The 18,639-nt window shown below is 35.8% G+C and overlaps 1 protein-coding gene across 2 annotated transcripts; it reads left to right on the top strand.

The window, feature by feature from the left end:
• The first annotated feature begins 1,555 nt into the window (after nucleotides 1-1,555).
• On the top strand, nucleotides 1,556-16,938 carry rnf8 (ring finger protein 8, E3 ubiquitin protein ligase). Of its 2 annotated transcripts, none has more exons than XM_079584089.1 (8): nucleotides 1,556-2,105; nucleotides 2,447-2,575; nucleotides 4,678-5,370; nucleotides 7,014-7,076; nucleotides 7,153-7,242; nucleotides 8,031-8,138; nucleotides 10,610-10,814; nucleotides 16,612-16,938. In XM_079584089.1, exons 1-8 carry the CDS (start codon nucleotides 1,977-1,979, stop codon nucleotides 16,797-16,799), a joined length of 1,605 nt encoding a protein of 534 aa, XP_079440215.1. In that variant the 5' UTR covers nucleotides 1,556-1,976; the 3' UTR covers nucleotides 16,800-16,938. The 2 variants fall into 2 exon arrangements, with proteins under 2 accessions (XP_079440215.1, XP_079440216.1); XM_079584090.1 differs by having other exon boundaries at nucleotides 1,566-2,105; nucleotides 10,610-10,821.
• The last annotated feature ends 1,701 nt before the right edge of the window (nucleotides 16,939-18,639 follow it).

Raw genomic sequence — 18,639 nt, forward strand, 5'->3', positions numbered from 1 at the left:
GCATTTGTTTACTTTCAGAGAGCTTTAAAGAGCCACACGCAGCGTGCACAGAACCATTTTACTTCATATGTATATAAGATCGTAACCATAAGGGCATAGATAATCAAAAGTAATATTTTAGTGAGTATTATCAGTCCTGGGTCAAGAAATATGGCACACAAAAAAAGTTAATCACTGAGATCGATGTGTCTGGCCTGAACCAATCTTATATTGCAACACAGTAGTTCTTTCACTAGGGGTCGCTAGATATAGCCTACCAAATATACATGGACATACATATACATATATATATGTTAAATTTAAAGGAACACTCCACTTTTTTTGGAAATAGCAGACGCAATGTAATTACGCAGCGCCTGAAAATAGTCCCCAGCTCAGCAACCTGACCGGCACTAAGTGTGTAATATCATTGCGCTGCTGGTACGGCAGCAGTTTCTTGATTATTACGCAGGAATGAGAGTTGCTAGTCATATTGGCCTAGAAAATCACAACTTTTCATTTTCTGTCGGTCTTAGTACACAATGTAACTACAGAAGAGTCAAGTTTTAAATAGGAAAAATATTGAAACTCTTTGGTCATTTGACCAAATTTGAGAGAGATGCTAACGGTCTAATCAGATTCAATGATCTATGCTAAGCTATGCTAAAAGTGCTACCGCCAGACCCGGAGATCGGCTGAATGGATTCGAAAACTGTAAAACTCAACTGTTTAACTCTAGGGGAGCTGGAAAATGAGCCTATTTCCCAAAAAAAAGTGGAGTGTTCCTTTAAGTGAACATAAACAGTTGAGAAAGAAAATGCTTGTGTTATGGTATCAGTGTATTGGATCCGTGCATTCACTCTTAAAGTGACAGGAGCCTAATATTCCTCCTACTGTCTGTGATTTTAATGTTAATCAAACAACAAGAGAAAGAAAAAACACACTTAATAACTTTTGTAACTTTAATGAGGATTAATTAATAATGTTTAATACTGTGAAGACAGTGTTATTTTATATTTGTTTACTTTAATAAACCTGAAAACTACTGTCAGATGAAAAACCTGAAAAGCATTGTTTATTTCAATTTGTTATTTTGTTATATCTTTGTTATATTGTATTTATTTGTGCTTTTGCTTGTAATTTTATTATTTGTTCTTATTTTATTACTGACTATGTACGTGCCTTTAATTATGTTTTACATTTATATTAGTTAGTCTAGTAGTTTTAGCTGTGGTATCGAAAGAGAATTGTACATTTTTTCTGCTATCTAAAATGTTGTTGTTATTACTGCCTGTTTTTGCAAAACAGTTTCATGGCCGGTACACAATATTTATTCATACAAGCGCTTGTATAATACAATATGAGGGAGTTATTAAATTACGTTCTTTCTAAATTGTCAGGTATGGAAGAAAAAAAATAAGAAAGATATTTAAGCTTTTTATCGTATATTTTCATATATATAGCCATTTGATTTAATTGATTTTTGTGCTTCCCAGAAGTCAGCATTTTCAAGACCGCTGATCGCCGTCACGTGATATTTGACACTTTCCTCATGGTTTATCTGGATGGACCAATCACAGGCGTTTGTGCTTACTCGATGAGGGGGTTTAATTATAATTATATCGAAATGGCTGCCCTCGTTTCCACTTGTAAGGCGGGTACTAATCTGTAAAACGTATACCTTTAAAATATTCTACTTTTAGTGTACAAATGTTTAAATTAAGACAAAAACGTCGTCTGAGCCGCCAACTGCCCCCTGTCGGAGAACAACTAACCGTCACTAGTCAAACACATTTGTAACTCAGCGAATTATCTTCAACCCCTAAACCCTGCAGCCAATCAGAGTTGCCGCTTGGCGTCACGTGACTCGCTCAGAAGCGTGGAGTGGAAGCGCTGTGGTCTCGTGAAAAACTCTTGCAGCTTCATGGCGGTATGTGGCGGGCAACAACAACACACAATAAAAACAATATAATTTCAATTTAATTAATGGCGCAGGAATGATGGAAAAGACTGAAGAACCTCCTTCCTTAAACACCGAGGAAGAGAGTTCTGAAAAAGACAAAATATGGTGTTTACAGCGCGTGGGGAGAGACTGTGACTGGCTGCATCTATACGAGGACTCTGAGGTGCATGTTTACAGCATAAACAGCAGTAATATACATGTATTTATTTATATTCAGATACTCAGTTTCACATGAAGACTTCCAAGGGTAAATTAAGCCTTACGTAGGGCTGTTTAGCTGTGAGTTAGCCTTATATAATCCAAATAAAAACAACACTGAACACCATTGATGATGGAGTCAAAACAGCATTTTACAAGTGTGAATTATGTCCAGTTTAACTCAAACTGAATGAAATGTAAGGCAATGTATAAAACAAAGCTGCTAGTCATAGGTTAATGGCTCTAATATGATTTGATGATGTACATATATGCTTGCTTATTGCTCTCCTATGTCTTTTCACTCAGGTTTCTGTTGGTCGTGGTCTGAATGTGACCCATATGATTCTGTCAGCCAGCTGTCCACTGATGATATCCAGAAATCACTGTGTCTTCAAGCACAACGATGACGGACGGTGGACAGTGACGGACAATAAGGTGTAGTATGAGTCTGTCAGTCTATCCATCTATGGTTCTGACTGTCCATTCCAGCATTTGATGGGCTCTGAAAGAAAATACATTACCTACATTTATACTACAGGGCTGTTGAATGCTTGAGTCTGATTGGTTGACGAATGTTCTAAGGTGTGCCATTAGTTTCAGGGAAACTCACGGATAAAGTAGTTCCAGGACCATTACAGTTCCATATCACTTCGCCAAATGATTTCAGTGATTTCAAATGTCTTTACAGCCGACAGCAGCAGAAGAACCAAAACCCACAACGGCACTGACTAAGAAAATAAATATAGTACACAACAGGATAAAAATTACATTTCCCCATACAGTTTTATGTACAGAAAGCACATGCTCTCTCTCAAACACACACGCACTCAGTTCGGACACACACTTGCACAGAAACGTGTTGTCAGCGCTGCTCTGATGATTTTATCAGTAAAATATTTTAGCTACTTAAAAGCTTCATGTCTCTCTCTCTCTCTCTCTCTCTCTCTCTCTCTCTCTCTCTCTCTCTCTCTCTCTCTCTCTCTTTCTCTCTTTCTTTCTTTCTTTCTTTCTTTCTTTCTCTCTCTCTCTCTCTCTCTCTCTCTCTCTCTCTCTCTCTCTCTCTCTCTCTCTCTCTCTCTCTCTATCTATCTATCTATCTATCTATCTCTCTCTCTCTCTAATAACTGCATTAGTCTGCTATCAGTGCCTCAAGTCTCCGTTACTAGCTTTAAAATGACGTTTTGTAATTAGCAATGGAGGCGTAGGATTAGATGCGTAAGAAATTAGTCCCACACACAAGAGCGTTTTAATGACAAAACCTGATAAATGTCTTGAAATGATCATCTGAACAATGTTTTGAGGTGTGGTAACCGTAGTATAAGCAGAATAATTGACTCCAGGTCGTTGAATTATTGAAAAATAATGCACACCCAAGGAGATAATGTTACACTTCGGGTGTGCATTATTTTTCTAATAATTCAACGGTCCAGAGTCAATTATTCCTTATATATATATATATATATATTAGTAAAAGGTCATTCAAAATGTTAATAAATACTATAATGGTTTATAAATAATACTAAAATAATAGTAGTGCCATCTACGGGTAAATGTAAATAACACTAATAAAAATGACAAAAGTACATGACAAATTTAATAAAACTTAGACTAAAATGAAAACTGAAAATATTAAAAAGCTAATTAAAAAATATGAATGCATACTATAATAGTATATAGATAATACTAAAATCACAATGGTGTCACGTGTGTATATATATATATATATGAATCAAATACAATTAAAATAAAGCTAAATATAATCATCTGAATAAGGTCTAATAAAAATGACAAACGCACATATCAAAATTACTAAAAATGACTCAAATTAAAATGAAAACTGGAAAAGTAAAAGCTAATTCAAACTATTAATAAACACCGTTATAGCATATAAATAATAATACAAATAATTAACGCTAAATAGAATAAATATGACAAAAGCACATTAAGAAATACTTAAATTTTACAATTAAAATGAAAACCGAAAATAAAAAAAATACTATAATAGTACATAAATTATACTAAACTAACACTGGTGTTATCTATCTGTGACCATGGACCACAAAACCAGTCACATTTTTAAATTGAGATTTGTAGATCTCATGAAAGCTGAATAAATAATCTCTCCATTGATGTGTGGTTTGTTAGGATAGGACAATATTTGGTCGAGACACAACTATTGAAAATCTAGAATCTGAGGATGCAAAATAATCGAAACATTGAGAAAATCTCCTTTAAAGTTGTGCATTTATGTTCACGATTGTGCTGCATTCACTTACAAAAATACATGTTTTATATATTTACGGTAGGACATTTACTAAATATCTTCATGGAACATGATCTTAATATCCTCATGATTTTTGGCATAAAAGAAAAATCAATAATTTTGACCCATACAATGTATAGTTGGCTATTGCCACAGATATACCCGTGCGACTCCAGACTGGGTTTGTGGTCCAGGGTCACGTATAATAAGTAAAAAGAACTGCAAGTGTGCTTGTATGTTGTTTTTTATTTAAATATTTCTTCTTGATACCCAGAGTCTGAACGGCGTGTGGGTGAACGGGAGCCGTATTCCTCCAGCAAATCCCTTCTTGCTCCATCAGGGAGACTCTGTGAGACTCGGCGTGCCTCTCGACGGCAACCCCGTGGAGTTCGACTACATCCTCGTACAGAAGAGTTACAACGAAGTCAAGCCGTTCTTGTCTGGGAATCCTGACAAAGAATCTGGCGCCGCTCCCTTAGGCCAAAAACTGAAAAACTCTAAGAGGAAGCTGGATGGTGACGACGAGTCGGAGCCGTGTCCCACGAATCAGTCCAAATCTAAGCTGTACCGATGCTCCACTTCGGATAAGTCACGTGCACAGCCCTGCCCGTCCGGGGAACGCCGGGAAACTGTGAAGTTTTCATCTAAACCTCTTGAGGAGGAGCGATGCGGGGATGCAGCGGGAAGCAGCTCGAGCGCTAGCACTGAAAGCAGTCAGCAGCTAGCTAGCGTTCACCGCTACAGCAAGAGCCTGATGGCCCTGAAGAGTCGCGTGGGAGACACGCAGAAGCGCGCGGCGGAGCTGGAGCGGCTTCGGGAGCAGACTCCGGAGAGAGAGCGGGAGATGCAGGAGCTGCAGACGCAGCTGGAGATGTTGCGGGGTCAGCTGAGGTCGCAGAAGGAGCAGGCGCTCAAACGCATTGAGTGTCTGGAGAAATCCTTCTGTGAGGAGGAGCGGCGCCTGGAGGTGAGCCACCAACGCCAAGTCACCTTTATTTACTCAGCGCTTTTTACAATACAGAGTGATTCAAAGCAGCTTTACAGAGATAACAGGGAACTAATGCGACAAAGTTTGTTCCCAGAAGAGAATAGCGTCACAGTCCAGCTTAAGTAAGCTCAGTGATGTTTAATTTTTGTTTTAAAATAGTTATTAATTTTGTTCATTTATATATAAATATATACACACAGGTGAAACTCGAAAAATTAGAATATCGTGCATTTATTTCAGTAATTCAACTTAAAAGGTGAAACTAATATATTATATAGACTCATTACATGCAAAGTGAGATATTTCAAGCCTTTATTTGTTATAATTTTGATGAGCTTATGAAAACCCCAAATTCAAAATTAGAATATTGTGAAAAGGTTGTCATAATTCATAAAAATTATAGCAAATAAAGACTTGAAATATCTCACTTTGCATGTAATGAGTCTATATAATATATTGGTTTCACCTTTTAAGTTGAATTACTGAAATAAATGAACATTTGCATGATATTCAAATTTTTTTATTTCACCTGTAATTATTCGAGTATATGATACAGCTTTCGGTGTATCATGTTTTGATGAGTGAGATCTCTGATTGTTGTCCTTGAAAACCAAAAAAGTAGTGCTTGAAAAGTCCTTGAAAGTCCTGGAATTTCATTGAACAGGATCTGTACAGTACGAACCCTGTGTAAATTTACTCCCCCTCAGGCCATACGATATGTAGGTGACTTTCTTCTTCTTCAGTTAAACAGTAAAGTAAAGGTTTAGCTGAAAGAAACCGTGTTCCTTCCTTGGTAAGTCGCATAATGCAAATCAATGGCTAGTGTCACTTTGAGGGGTCAAAAAAAACATATACAACATAAACAAGATACATTGAGGTCTTATGACGAGAAATGATCGGAAACTGAACATTATTTACAATATTATTTCCTGAAATCCCCAGCCTGGGCAAACGGTCCTGAGTGCATTAACCACAGTCTGGAGACTGTGTAAATAATGTTCTAATTCGATTCCCGATTCGACTCGAGATTTAATACAAATTCTATATTTCTAAAAAAAAGAACAGTGAACATCAGTTTACAATTGGTTGATTAATAAAATAAAATTATGAGTCACAAACCTGTATATTAAACACTTTTTATTTTAGGTACACTTGGGTACATTTAAAACAGAACTCAACTCTATATTTCAAATGCATACGATGAATAGACAGGATTTTGATGCAAGATGAAAATTTATGCTTAAATTTGGACATTTGGCATGCCTAATTTTTATCATTTATGATAAATCTCACAGCATTCACTGTAACATGGAAGCCTATGAACAGTGGAGGAAAACGAATCTACTGGCTTTTGGGTGATAGATAAATAAATATGGAAAAAAATCAATTCATGGCCTTTGAGAACCGATTTTGAATTGATAACATAAAATAAAATAAAAAAGATTTTATTGGGGAAAAAAAATGTTTTGCCCAGCCCTAGTAAATAATGACATTTATTGTTTCTCGGATAACATTGTTTACATCAATTTTTTTACATAAGGGTAAGGGTAGGCTCCGGCTCATAATATAAAGCCATGGTAGTTGTGTCTGTGTGTTGACTCGTATTTGTTGTTTTCCCCAAGACTGAAAAAGCACAACAGAATGAGGTGGGCTTGAAAAAACAACTTGAGGAGGCATTAAAAGAGGTAAGCTGCACTATTGCACTGCAATATTTTATGTTTAAACGCAAGTAGTTTTATAATACTTCCTTTACTTTGATAGCACCGGAAAGTTATTGAGGAGCTCAAACACGCTCGGGAAGGATTCAAGGAAGCTCTTCAAGCCAAAGATAAGGAGCTGGAAGTTACAAAGGTAATCATGGGAAAGTTGAGCATGAACACAAGCACAGTGTGATTTTTAATCGGCATGGACAATAAAATATGTGACCCTTGACCACAAAACAAGTCAGATGGGTACATTTTTTAAATTGAGATTTATACATCATCTGAAAGCTGAATAAATAAGCTTCACATTGGTGTATGGTGTGTTATGATATGACATTTGGTCGAGATACAACTATTGAAAATCTGGAATCTGAGGGAGCAAAAAAATGTAAACATTGAGAAAATCTCCTTTAAAGTTGTGCATTTATGTTCACGATTGTGCTGCATTCACTCACAAAAATACATGTTTTATATATTTACGGTAGGAAATTTAATAATATCTTCATGGAACATGATCTTAATATCCTCATGATTTTTGGCATAAAAGAAAAATCAATAATTTTGACCCTTACAATGTATTGTTGGCTATTGCCACTAATATACCCGTGCGACTCGTGACTGGTTTTGTGATCCAGAGTCACGTATATGCAGATAAATGAAGGAAATTAGTTCACCCAAAAATAAAATATAATTTTTCTGTAAAACTCAAAAGGTCAGTGTGTGATGAGTTTCCTAGCCGTTCTTTCCCTGTTAATGAAAGTGAATTGAAACTCTTTTAACCTTCAGAACGATCATGTCATGCAAACAAACCTTTTCATAGGCTAAAATGAGCGACCGCTGACCAGATTTTGTGGAAGTGTAGCGATTCATTACATAATGGCTAAAAAATTAGTAAAAATAAAATTTTCTGTGCAATAATTTGACTTTCTCCCACAGGAAGAGAAAGAGAAGGCCAAAGCTCAGAAAGAAGAAGTGGTCACACAGATGACCGAAGTGCTGGAGAGTGAACTGCAGTGCAGCATTTGTTCAGAGCTCTTCATTGAGGTAAAAAAAACACATAAAGATCATGTGATCAGATGAAGGAATGACAGGGAAAGAACACTGACTTATCTAAAGATCAAAACTTTCTTTTCTATAAAAGTTCACTTGTGTCAAACGTGTGTGGGTGTAGAGTGTAGGTTGAGTGTTTTATAGAAAAACTCCAATGGAAGTGTTCAAACACTCCTGGACACTTAAAACATTTCTATTTCATTGCATTAGATGCAAAATATCAAACCAAGAGGCAGAAGAAAACAAATGATGCTCAATATTTTCTTCAGAGCCTTTTCAGTTATTTTTAAACGACTCAAGGTCAATGTAAGTTCATAACATTTACAAAAGTAATGTACCGTAAATGTGAGTCGCTTTGAATAAAAAAGTGTAAATAAATGCATAAGTGTACGGTAAATAAATGCATTACGCACACACACACATATCAAATCAAAGTTTATTTATAAAGCACCTAAAAAACACAGTGTGTACCAAAGTGCTGTACGATTTCAAACAGATTAGATAAAACACAGTAAAATACAAAGAAAGAATACAATATAAAAATGAAAAAATAATACTAATATAAACATTAAATCAAAGCCTAGCGGTTCCTTACATATATACACATACTGTATGTATATATATATATATATATATATATATATATATATGTATATTAGGGCTGTAAACGATTAATTGCATCCAAAATTTGAATATCGAATATCAAAAGTTTGTTTACATAATAAATGTGTGTGTATAATTATATTGTATATATAAATACACACACACATGCATGTATATATTTGAGAAATATTTGCATTTATATACTGCATATATATTTTTATATAATTTTTATTATATATAAGTAGAACTATTTTATATATAAATAACACATTTGTCTTAACCCTTAATCACTGTTTGGGGTCAGGCTGACCCCAAACAGTTTTTTATTTTGTTTGTCAAAAAAATTAAAGTAAATCCATTATAAATCTGAAAATTTCTATAAATAAACCAAGGTCTGGTCCTAGAGCATAAATAAAAAGTAGAACAAACTTTCTATCTTATACACACACACAGACACGCACACACACAAATGTATGTGACTGCAACAGAGAGCATTTTTACAGAAATTGGCCAATAAAATAAACAAACCTGGCATAAATCAAAATTGTTTTTACATTTAAATCAAGGTCTGGTCCTAGAGCATAAACCCAAAGTGGAACGAACTTTCTATCTCATACACACACAGTGCATAATAATAATAACACACACTGATAATTCTGCAAAAGCAGATCATTCAAAATATATATCAGAAAACAACAACAAATTCTAACTCTGACAAAACTACAGATTTTTTATGTTTCAAAATGTTTAAATAAATATTCACAACATATATATCATACATTTGTGAGGAGAAGTTGAAGCATCAAGAAAAATAAAGTGAAAATGAATCTCTATGGCCCTCTCTGGATACATGTGGTCATTGCACTTTCATTCCGTAAATAGGTAAAAAACTTAAAAATGTTCACAAAAACACAGCATAAATGTATAGTTGACAAGCAAATCTGACCCCAAACATCTTAAGTGTTATCCTTTTTTAACAGTGTTTAAGGGTTATATACATGCATGTGTGTGTATTTATATATACAAAATAATTATACACAATACACACACATATATTATGTTAACAAACTTTTATTTTGGATGCGATTAATTGTTTACAGCCCTAAATATATACACACACATATATTTTGTGCTGAGTTTCTTTAAAATAAATCCTACTTGTTTTGATATTTTGTTTTTTAATGCAAATACATTAATACTGTGGCTAAAGTGTCCAAATACTACCGTTTAAAAGTCGGTAAGATTTTTCAAAAATGTGTTTGAAAGAAGTCTCTTCTCCTCACCGAGGCTGCATATATTTGATCAAAAATACAGTAAAAACAGTGAAATATCATTTTAAAAAAATTAAGTAAATTTAAGGTAAGTGATTTCTATTTGAATATAATTTTAAATGTTATTTATTCCTGTGATGAAAAGCTGAATTTTCATCATCATTACTACAGTCTTGGCCATCTCACATAGTCAGACTTTAGATATATTTTGCAATATCAAGATAGCAATATTTTGAAACTTATTCTAAGTGACCAATCACAGATTTTGTTTTTAAATGCCATTTCAGGATGGATTTGTCTAACGTTATGCCACAAATAATAGACTAGGTCGGTCCACAAATGTACTTTTTGCAATAAATGTCCTGTTTTGTGCACAATGTGCATCAGACGGTAAGTCGAGCCAAGGCTCTTTATTTACACAGCGCTTTTTACAATACAGAGTGTTTTAAAGCAGCTTTATAACAGAAAAATAATGCAACAAAGTTTGTTTCCAGAAGAAAATAGCATCACAGTCATAAAGTGATGTTGAAGTGAACGATGCACTGTGCAGGACACGATCCTCTTGAACTTTGACCTCTATGACCCCCTCAGGCCGTGACGCTGAACTGCGCCCACAGCTTCTGTCAGCACTGCATCCGAGAGTGGCGTAAACGTAAGGATAAGTGTCCCATGTGCTGGCAGAACATCACGTCTCAGACGCGTTCTCTGGTCCTGGACAACTGCATCGACCGCATGGTGGAGAACCTGAGCGCCGACATGAGAGAGAGACGCCTGGGGCTCATCAATGAGCGGAAAGGTGAGAGGTGCGTGACATCCCCACGTCTTCTGTCTGATGCGAGTCTTTGAGAAGTTAGGGCAAGACACCACAGGGGAATCGGTTAAAAAATTTAAAGGTGCACTGTGTGATTTTTAGCGTCATCTAGTGGTGAGGTTGTGAATTGCACCCAACAGAAGTTACCGGGGCAGACAGGAAGTGATGTCGTCGTCTGAGAATGCAGAGAGTAGCCAGTTAAGCAATGAGGTTTCTTTATAAAGATAAATTAAGAAATTAGGTTTACTTAAATTATTCAGTAAAACTATATGTTATTGTGAATATTATTGTTACTTGTTCATCATTGCGTCAGTGTTTTATTCGCTGACTTTAGCTTCTTTGCATTAACAACATAGTGACGAAGCGCGTTTGTCCTTTTACAGGGTTTCCGCGGGGTTGTAAAAGGTAGTAAACGTCATCTGACGAGGTAGTAAATTATAACTGGGTCTTTATGGTTATCAATTAGGGTAACTTACGTGTGCAGGCCTATTTCCTTACTAAACTTCCATGAATTTATTTTTATTTTGAGTCGGACCCAAGAAAGGTCGGACGCGAGGGAACGGAATGACGTCACGCGATGTGTACGTTGGGCGGTTCAAGCTGGTACCTTAGCTTGGCGGTAAACCTCTGCTCCGTGCGAGTTTACCAAGTAAATATGGGCAAGTGCAAGTTTTCGGACCTCTGGCTGGAGGACGCTCGGTTTAAAGACTTCAAACGGCATTCAAAACAGCGCCGTTACTACAGGGTCCCCGTGGATCCTTAAAAAGTCTTAAAAGGTCTTACATTTGAATTTTAACATTTAAGGCCATAAAACGTCTTAAAGTCTTATTTGTACTTATGAAATGTCTTAAATTTTAGATGACACTTTGACTTAGACGTATCTAAATGCTTTCCAAATGAAAACTATCTAATTAGCGTACGTATTATTTTTTATTATTCTATCTTTGTGGATTTGCTTGTTCACGTGACAATTCGCGTCATTTACGGCAGCGTATTAGCCTCTGTCTCCTGAACGCGAGAGGAGAGGATAAGAGATCGAGTAAATGCCAGTTCAATAGTTCATTCTTTGTGTTTAGGATTGTCTATGAACTATGATGATATTATTGTAATCATTGTTTTAACTACGTACGACGAGACACTGCGAGTGCGAGCCGACATCGCATTTGTCTCTCATGCTTGCTTTCACTGCGTGCTGTCACTGGTATGTCCCCAAATGAGTTTTTGTCTTATTATATTTATATCATATTATGTTGTTATATTAGAATATCACGAGCAAGAGTGCCGTTTTCCTGTGCACAATTGCTGTGCTATTTATTTTATACAACAGTTAAATTAACAATAAAGTTAGCATTGTGTGTTACTTTTTAGACACAATATTGTCAATATTGTTTGTTTCCCCGTTTATTTCGCCGACGAGAATGAAACTGTAGTTCAACAGACAGCGATTATTTAAAAAAAAAACTGAAATCCGCGTTTTGAACGAATCATTTGATTCAATGAACAATCACTTGTTTTTTTGAATGAATCATCCGTTTGAACAAATCGGTTGAATAAATGACTCCCAACAACTCGCTTATTAAGACAGTGACTTACTGCCACCTACTGGCGGGTTTAGTTTCATATTTAAAGTACCCTTTCATTAAAATGTTAAAATTATAAATCATTTCATATTTAAATATTGAATAGCTTTATTTATGCAATTGTAAATTAAGTGTAAATATAGTAATGCCAGTTCGGATGCCGCTTTTGTCACCTCTGCACTGCAAGGATGGATTTTAATTTAATTATTTAATTTGACAGTGGTACTGTGTTATTCTAATATTATTTAATTTAAATGTTAGAATTTGACATAAAAGGTGATGCATACCTCTAAATACGTTTATAAATAATTTCCATATTTAGGTGAAAATGCCCCTGGAAATCAATTTAAGGTGGCAAATATTGCCCCTTAATAAAAATGTTAATTTCAGTCACTACTGTAAACTGACCACTGCATAGAATATCTTCGTGAATCTGCTGTCAACAACAGGCCTAAACCAGCCGTGGTACCAGTACAAAATCAGTAAAATATCATCTAATTATTATCAACAAAACTTTGAAAATATCAAGATATATTTTGTTAATATTGCACACCCCTAATGTACGGTATTAATTTTGATTTCTTCAGGTCTTAAAAAGCCTTAAATTTTACTTTAAAATCTTAGATCTTAAAAATTGCAGATACCCTGTTAAGTTATAATTGCCTCATTAAATTGTGATTAAATATGTTATTAATTCATTTTGGAAAGATATTTCATGTCTTTACTTGTCACTTTACTTAACACTTAACACTGCGACAGTTGAAGTTTGAAGCTGTGTTGGTAGTAAAAATATTGTGATGGTAGTAAAATAGGTAGTAAAAAGGTAGTAAATTCAATTTAAGAATCTCTGTATAAACCCTGTTTTAGGGCCACTGTAGAAACATGTCGATGTAAGGAGATGTAAGGCTGTGTGTAGATAGAAATGCCTCATTCTAAGGTCATAAAAACATAACAGTTCATTATTAAGGTCTTTATACACCACTGAAAACATAGTTATGTTTATGATAATGCATTTCTGTCAACAGATCCTCCTAAATATTAGGCAAGGCAAGTTTATTTATATAGCACATTTCATACACAGTGCACATTACACAATGCACCTTTAACTAGTAGTACTTCCCCAGCTGATTGATTACATTAAGAATTGCAAAAAATATATATATATTGCAAGGTTTCTGAAATGTCATGTTTAAATATGCAGATGAGGCATTATCTAAATACCGGTAAATACGAAGGATTTTGCATAAATTTCCAGAACTGAACATTTGGATAAAGCCAGTTTCAAAATTTCAAAGTTTCATTTTCTTGTCATACTAGAGTTAAAGGTTTTTACAGAGGGGATTTTGTACATCTTATTTTATCACTTCATAAATGAGAACATAGTCAACAGCCCCCCCCCCCCCCCCCCAAAAAAAAAGCCCCCGTTTTTTTTAAATGCTGCATAAAATCAGGTGAATGTTATATATGAACAAACCCCTCTGTATAAAAAAAAAACGGATTGTAAAGTTTGGTGTTTGTAAAGCTGCTGAATTGGAGATTTCTGACTCAAACTCACCACCTTTAAAAATATGTATTATAATTGAAATCTACAGATGCAAATAGATAAAGTGGAATAAAATATACACTTAAAGCCCTATTATGCGTTTTTACATGTTCAACTTTCTTTAGGCTTTCTTTTAAGTGTTTTTTTGTCACGCCGCTGGCGTATTTTTTCAATGGGAGCGCCGTGTTTTTAAAACGGCATTAGCGTAACGAGTCGCTGAGCGTTTGAACGCTTGCCATTTTTTTCAGGTCGCCGAGAGTTGAAGAATGTTCAACTTTGGGTAAAACGCAGCGCTCATCACTGTCACTTTTTACCCAACCGACCAATCACAGTGGAGGAGAGGCGGGCCTAATACCACACCGACCAACCGCCACGTTCTGCTTGTATAACGAGATGACAACAACAGCCATAATAACGGAACAATCATTTTAAACAAGAGCCAGAAAATGCGTTACATTGTATCGTCATTTTAATATAGAATCAACACAGAAACAAAATATTTGTGAAATGAGAAATGGAGGCTCACTATTGGCCGATGCTGGTCATGTGTGTGATGCTGGCCAATAGTGAGAAGTGCTGCGCTGTTACACTACGTGAACTCACTCAGAGGAACACACAAAAGAACATCAAGAGTTGAATAAAGTCCTTATTTTTGGGGGGTTTTGCGCACAAAAAGTGTTCTCGTCGCTTGATAAACTTGAAGGTTGAGCCGCTGTAGTCACTCGGACTATTTTAAACATTGTCTTTACTAACTTTCTGGGACGGCAAGTTTCAATTACAACAGAAGCCTATGGAGGAGTGAGACAGCGCTCAGATTTAATCACTAATATCTTCATTTGTGTTCTGAAGATGAAGGAAAGTCTGACGGGGAACAACATGAGGGAGAGGAATTACTGACAGAGTTTACAGTTCCGGGTGAACCCTTTAACATTATCAGTATAACCAACAGCTGTGGTGCTCAAAATTAGGGCTGCACAATATATCGAATTTATCGAAATATCGCAAATGTATATATCGCAATATGCATATCGCAACAGCTTGCAATAAATGGGGTCATGAACAAAAGACAAAGTTTTTCTTAGCTTTAATAAGTATCAGGATATATTTAATTCATACAGTGAAAACTAAGCAATGTTTTATTTTTATATTTTATGATTCAGTATCTTTTATTAAATAAACCTAAAGTAGGATCACCTGAAGCCCTGTGGTTTACACTGATGTCAAAATAACACTTCTTACGCTACAGTAAAACACTGATGTTCACTTTCAGAAGTTATAAGGATGTTTTCTTGTCATAAAAAGAATGTGAAACACATGTAGGTTATAGAGCTGGTAAGTCCCGCCCCCTCCGTAAAACCCCGCTGGACCTCAAAGTTGAAAAAGCGTCAATGCAAGTGAATGGGAGAAAATAATTATTTTCTGGTCCCGTTTGAATTGTGCCATGAATGTGAACATATGTTGTCTGTGAATTTTTTATATAATCTTTCGTGTGAAGAATGCTACAATTTAGCGGGTAGAAGTTTGATACGGGTAGACTTTGTGTGAGAGCACTTTGTGGACTACAACTCTTCGCTGCTTTCGGCGCGTTTGAAACGTCAACACCACTAGCTCACGGCTCTAGCTCACGGATCCTGCTAGACATGGCTGTGTCTTTGGTGCACTTCACCGCCTTCTTTCAGGGAGAGGACAAAATCGTTGAGGTTGGCGAAAACCACGGGTAAGTCAACTTTATGCGGTGACGTCACATAGGCGACATGTAGTCTTTCTCGTTATGTCTTTTCCACAACTGCTAGCTGACGAATCATACCATATACTGTCAAACTTGTAACATGAAAGATTATATAAAAAATTCACAGACAACATATGTTCACATTCATGGCACAATTCAAACGGGACCAGAAAATAATTATTTTCTCCCATTCACTTGCATTGACGCTTTTTCAACTTTGAGGTCCAGCGGGGTTTTACGGAAGGGGCGGGACTTACCAGCTCTATATCATTTTAAATATATTTGAAAGATAATTTAAGTTTATTTTACACACTTTAAGCATTATCGTATCGCATATCGCATTATTTAAGGAGTTATCGCATATCGCATTTTTCTTCAATATCGCACAGCCCTAGTCAAAATGTTAAAGGTAGGGTAGGTAGGATTTATATAAAAACTTTTTACCAAATTTGATTAAACTTTCTATATATATCAATGCATAATTAAAATGTAAGTACTCTGATAAAAAGAGTATAAAAATCGAGTGACTCTAGACCGTTTAATCTTCATTAAACACAGCTCATTATCTCCATTCGGGACGAATCACAGGATTGGCTTGCGCGACTGTCACTCGACGTCGGCATGACTACCGCCGTTATTACTGGCTCTGCCCACGTGCGCGCAGTCGCGCACCCGTTTTTAGGTGGGAGTGAATGGAATTAATGAGCTGTGTTTAATGAAGATTAAACGGTCTAGAGTCACTCGATTTTTATACTCTTTTTATCAGAGTACTTACATTTTAATTATGCATTGGTATATAAAGACAGTTTAAACAAATTTGAATAAAAGTTTTTTTTAGACAATTCTGACCTACCCTACCTTTAAGGTCAGGTTCTCTTACAAGTTACGAATGGTGCCTTAAGGTCATACTCATCTAAACTGTGTTCTCAGGTCAGAAAGCGAGCGTCCCTCCAACAGTCGTGGTAATAAACGACGACAGCGACAGCAGCAGCAGCAGTGACGCCTTCTTTCAGGGAAACAGCTCCGTGCTCTCCGACTCCAACGACTCCCTGCTTCATCTGGTCCACTTTCCCAGCGATGACGATTCGTCCTGGTCCGAGGACGATGACTATCTCTGAGAAATACTCGACACGCACTCGTGAAGAACGTTTGTTTGGTTTCATGTTTCATTTAGCCATGCTATTTTTATGTTTGTAGCTCACTGTATGAATTGTTTTGGGCTTTCTGTGTTAAAATAAACTTTAAAATTATTTTGCACTCAGTTTGTTTTGATCAATTCCGTATCATATTTTTCACGCTTAAAAGTTCTGTGCATGATATTATGAATATACTTTCTTTTACCAATAAAGGCCAGTTCACACTGCATTGACAGATGCCGACCAATGGCAACAGACACTTCGGGTTTTGTCGGATCAGTGTGTTACCCTGGATAACCTGGTGTTCGTCTGTGTTTCAGTATGAAGTTGCACATTTAAATCCATTTAGTTGTATCCCACAAAATTTCTCAGGACTTTTTTAGTGTAAACATGTTTAAATGTGACCCTGGATCACAAAGCCAGTCACATGACACACGGGTATATCTGTGGCAATAGCCAACTATACATTATATGGGTCAAAATTATCCATTTTTCTTTTATGCCAAAAATCATGAGGATATTAAGATCATGTTCCATGAAGATATTCAGTAAATGTCCTACCGTAAATATATAAAACATGTATTTTTGTGAGTGAATGCAGCACAATCGAGAACATAAATGCACAACTTTAAAGGAGATTTTCTCAATGTTTAGATTTTTTTGCTCCCTCTGATTCCAGATTTTCAATAGTTGTGTCTCGACCAAATATTGTCTTATCATAACAAACCACACATCAATGTGAAGCTTATTTATTCAGCTTTTTGTGGTGTATAAATCTCAATTAAAGATTTTTTACCCATGTGACTGGTTTTGTGGTCCAGGGTCACTGTGAAATACACACTGAAAGCAAATGATGTGACAAAGTATGTCATTCCCATTATAATCGATGAGGTTATTGAGTGTGTGAGGTTGGATTGATAGTTGGATTTAATGGGAACATGCTTTTACTTTCATTGGTTGTGTCTCACGCTCCAGTATCTGACACAAGAGGGCAGCAGTGTGATATGAGTGTTAAATGTTGATCCGTATAGGCTTGTATATCATTACCTTTATATTTGTGGAGTTTAAAATGCGACAGCATAAATATATCTGATTGCATTTGATCTGTAATTATTTCCAAATTGCTTGCATTGCACATTTGCTATAGTTTCTACATGCTTTAACGCAAAATACTACAGGTGAGTAGACTCAAATTTGAACTATTTGATATCGCCATAGTTGATTAATCACAGTATATTATGGCAATTGTTTTGTTTTATAATGCAAATTACGCATTATATAAACAAATATGCACTAATTTTCAGATATTTCCAGAGCAGAAAGCCATCTTATTTCATTTTGTGGACATATTAAAGGTTCTTACTGAGGGGATTTTGTATACCCTATTAACAGTATACACTTTTTACCGTTGCCGGAAGCCAGTTATTTTCATTTACAAAGGTTTAAATATGTATATTTTTACGACAAAACCGCACGGATTACCCCTCAGAAGGCCTTCGGTTATCCCCCTGGAGCCGGATGGATTACTTTTGTGAAGGATGCATGCACATTTTTGGGACTTGAAGGAGGTGGACCCCATAACTTGACATTATAACCACTGAAAGATCTAATACATTTTCTAAAATAACTGAAAATGTGTTCTTCTGAAAAAAATAAGATTGACATATGCATCTCGAACGGCTTGAGGGTGAGTAAATCATGGATTTAATATAATTTTTGGCCGAACTATCCCTTTAATGTAAGTGGTTTGAATATTGCAACATTGTTTTTGCTACAAGCATAAATGGCTCCTCAAATCATATATCTTGGAGTATTATTATAG

This window comes from Phoxinus phoxinus (genome assembly GCF_949152265.1).
Source record: "Phoxinus phoxinus genome assembly, chromosome: 16".
Taxonomy (NCBI): Eukaryota; Metazoa; Chordata; class Actinopteri; order Cypriniformes; family Leuciscidae; genus Phoxinus; species Phoxinus phoxinus.

Coding starts and splice junctions, on each gene's coding strand:
- rnf8 (XM_079584089.1), top strand. CDS start 1,977: ATGATGGAAAAGACTGAAGAACCTCCTTCCTTAAACACCGAGGAAGAG. Junction 7,077..7,152: donor TTGAGGAGGCATTAAAAGAG/GTAAGCTGCACT, acceptor TTACTTTGATAG/CACCGGAAAGTTATTGAGGA. Junction 8,139..10,609: donor GTTCAGAGCTCTTCATTGAG/GTAAAAAAAACA, acceptor TGACCCCCTCAG/GCCGTGACGCTGAACTGCGC.